The sequence below is a fragment of the Nannospalax galili genome, unplaced genomic scaffold, assembly GCF_000622305.1.
Source record: "Nannospalax galili isolate Female #2095 unplaced genomic scaffold, S.galili_v1.0 scaffold207, whole genome shotgun sequence".
In the NCBI taxonomy this organism is placed as follows: domain Eukaryota; kingdom Metazoa; phylum Chordata; class Mammalia; order Rodentia; family Spalacidae; genus Nannospalax; species Nannospalax galili.
In genome coordinates this window covers 7,791,569-7,795,440 of record NW_008358517.1, presented here as the reverse complement: position 1 = coordinate 7,795,440, position 3,872 = coordinate 7,791,569, and the positions used below count along the sequence as shown (strand labels likewise).

The following is a 3,872-nucleotide window of genomic DNA, read 5'->3' as shown; positions in this document are numbered from 1 at the left end:
TATAAATATACTGATAAATTTATCCCTTGGGGGATGCTGTGCTTTAGTTTGTTACTCTGAGTCAAATCTTAGAGGCCAAAGTGATTGCTAAACCATGATCTACAGCATTCAAGGTACAAAGACAGAATGCAGATACCTTCAACATTAGATATTCTTTCCCTACACATTCCTCAGCCAGAGACAATTTTGCCCACCAGGGGTCATCATTTGGCAAAGCCTAGAGACATCGCTTGATCTTACATCAGGGCGGGGGGATGGTGTAGGCGGTTAGTGATTAGAGGTCAGAGATCATGAAAGACACCTTGCAACACCCAGAACAGCCCACATCAGAAAATACTCTGGTCATAAATGTCCATGCTGCCAAAGGCAAGGAACTCTGTTTTAAAGGAAGGACTCATTCATACAAAGCATGTTCCTGGGTATCATACCCACATGCTACCCTAAGCCTGGGTTAGGAATGGATGCCAAGGGTTAGCACACTGGATCAAGAATAGAACACGTTGCGCTCAGAAGCCCCTCTTGCGCTAGAGCATGGTAGCTAGTCTCATGGACAGAAAACACCATGTGACATATGCACATCCTCTAGTTCTACATCTGCCCAATCTGTCATCTCCCTAAAGAAAATCTCTCCCCAAGGCATTAACAGAGAAGGAATTCAAAGAAAGACACACTCAGAACAAAGGCAAACATGTCAACCAAGTGATTATAAAAAATGAAGAAAACATTTACATAGAGCTTTTGCATATACCATTATTACAATTAATTTTAAAAACAATACAAATATGTAAATAAATTTCAAAGGGGTCAAATAACTGCAAATATTCACACTATAAGAAAATCTGAAGTTGGCAAACCTGGATGTATTGGAGATAGTTATCTACCGTGCTGCCTTTTGGAATATTATAACCTTGGTAAAAGGTGAAATCTGGTCCGAACATGTTTTCACTGAACCAAACCTTTGCAAATGTGTTCAGCAACCTCTTATCATAGTCATCCGTGACTCTGCCTCCATACTGAATCTCTCCTATCATATAACGAACGGTGGTCCAGGAAACACCCTGGGAACATTCATAGAACAATTATACGGCAATCTGTATTCACAGTCATCAACATCATCTATTCAGTCATTCTTTGTCAGGAATTTCAAAGAGAGAATACAGAAAAAAGTTAAACAAGTTATCATGAGAAACTACTTAAATCTCTTTTTCTTAATTCCATCCCTTGATGCGTTCCTGATTTCACACCTGAATGTCTTTAAAGTTTACTCTCTGAAAATACTGAGGCAGTTTTTTAAAAAAAACACACATCTCCAATGTGATCCAGACTCTTGACTTTATTTTTAGATCTCTGCCCCCTCCCGTCTCTATCCCTGCTGTAGGTCCTTTTAGGTCGAGCTTGCCTTTGAGATCTAAGATAGTAATCAAAATTTTTCTAAATCAAGAAGCAGTTATGATCCAAGTAGCCAGGAAAAATCCCCACAGTATTCACTCCAGATGGGGCCACTGTGTGAGTCTGGCCACCCAAGCCCAGGATCCTCATGGCATAAAGCAGTCCATTACCTTTTTGATATCCATGTCATCTAGGTGGTTTTGGATGAACTGCACGGTGGCATTGAAGTCTGCTTGATTAAATTCATAGGGGATATTCCACCCCAGAGGACCAAACTTTCGCCTCTCCTGGACAGTAGAATGCAGGAAGGCCACTGCATACAGCATGGGCTTCCACTGGGTCCCTGTGCTCATGTCCAGCAGGTCCTGGCTCACTCCTGTTGAGGTTAAGAGGATGAACAAATTTGTCATCTCTCAGACTCCTTTATTTTCTATTCTTCTTATAAGGAACAATTTTTGCAAATTCCCTACCTTAAGCTCTAGTTATTTTGTATCACGCTTATTACATTCATATGATAATTATAATTTGAATTTAGACTATTTGGAGACAATTTCTCTTTGAAGCATCTGCTAAAAGACTTGTGGGGAAGTTGTGGGGAAGGCTTGCTAACATGAATCAAATTCTTAACCCAGTAAGATGGTATGAGGAATAGAAAGACGGGAGGGAAAGGGCTATTAAAATAAATACTGATATTACCATGAACTGAGAATGGTAATTATAGTAATAGCTGAGGCATGTAGTTGGATGATATGCTTTTAGTTTAATATTAATTAAAATAATATATTGCAACCCAAATACAGACCCCAAATAATTATACATCAATAAATTATACATATTAACTAATTTTCATTGCTATTATCTGTTTAGCTCTATTACAGCCCCACATTACCTTGCAGATGGGCAGGGTTTGACTCTTTTTTTAAAATATTTTCACTAAGTTTTTGTGCATTTTATATAATAGATATTAAATTTAGATCCCCTCCCCTATATGCACCCCCATAGCCCCCCCACCACCAGATTTCATGCATTCTGTCATATACGTTAAGTCTTATTCGATCAAGCATTTGTACCCAAATGTCCCTAGGTACAAGTTTCTCCACTGGAGTCTAGTCAACCTATCTAGAGTCATTCCCTTAAAGAGCTACTCATCCTCACCTTGCAGTAATCAGTTGCCAATAGATCCTCGGCAAGGCTTGGGGCCTGCTGCCCATTTCCCCAATTCTATGCTGGGTTTTTATCTGATTGAGTTTGCCTGAGTCTTGAGCATGCTGTCACCATTGTTGCAAGTTCATATGAGAAAGTTCCCAGAAGCCTGAAAGCCTCTGTTTCTTTATGTTCACGTACCAACCCTGGCTCTTACAAACCCTCTGTCTCCTCTTCTGCGATGGTCCCTGAGCCATGGGTGGGTGACATTTAATATAGGAATCCCATCCAGAGACATGCACTCTGAAATCTCTTGATTACCTCCCAGAACTTGAAGGTAAGACCTTATTTCTGAAGACTGACCATATTTCAGACACAGGACTTGGAGCAATGGAGCTGGACCTGACCTGGAAGCCTTCTCCCTGAAGACTAGCTCTCATAGTTCTAGAGGGCACAATGCAAGCTTGCTAAGGAAGAAAATCAATCAATGGTCCAACCCAATTATAAAGTCTAATAATAATCACAATGACTGGCACAACAAACTATATATTGCTGCAGTAGTGGCACTTTTATCTAGGGGGTAATCAACAGTTATCTAGTTGGACTTAAAGCCCTCTTGATGGGAGGGAACTCATGGGTGGCACTGTAAATATAGCCAAATACACATGGCTGAAGAGGTCATAAATCCTAGAAAGAAAAAAACGCCTTATCTCTGTCCTATCACTAGACAAATGAAATTTCTTACTGTATGTTAAATATGGATACTTATATTTATAGACAAGTATACCATACACCACTCATCAAAGAAGCTTCTTTTTGTAACAGAGGCTATTACAGAGTTTCACAACTGATCATACACAAATAAGAGACCCTTAATACATCCCTCAGCTCTCACCAGTGAAGGTTCCTCATACAGCAGAGTGTGAGGCACACAGAAGACCACAATTGGCCAAGTTTTAGAGAATAGGGGTTTGACTTTTACTGGCAACTCCCTTAAAAATATCTGTAGATTTTTTAAATTGGAATATAGTAATTGCATTATTTTAGTCAATATATTATTTTAGTTATAATGTAATCCCCCTGAAGAGATTTTGTTGATCATCCTTTACATATAAGAAAACTGAAACTCAAGTTTTTTGAGTGACAAGTAGCAAGTGAATACAGCTGTCAACAAGGACCAGGATCAAAATTTTAAACTCCAAGCTCCAGGTTCTTCTAATGACCAGAGTCCAAGGCTTCATGGTAAGAGGCAGAGAACGTGAAGACAAAAGCACAATCTTAGGTCCAGTTGTGACTAGAGGGTCATTTTGGTCTGTTTTGTTATTTTATGATTTTTTATT

The 3,872-nt window shown here is 39.3% G+C and overlaps 1 protein-coding gene across 1 annotated transcript in view; it reads right to left on the bottom strand.

Moving 5' to 3' along the window:
- Dnah5 (dynein axonemal heavy chain 5) overlaps positions 1-3,872 on the bottom strand; it is a 410,943-nt gene that overhangs the window by 22,319 nt on the left and 384,752 nt on the right. Inside the window, exons 73-74 of the mRNA XM_029557990.1 lie at positions 1,560-1,765; positions 855-1,058 (exon numbers count right to left, since the gene is read on the bottom strand). Coding sequence (XP_029413850.1) covers positions 855-1,058; positions 1,560-1,765 — 410 coding nt within the window. The remainder of the gene's footprint in view (positions 1-854; positions 1,059-1,559; positions 1,766-3,872) is intronic.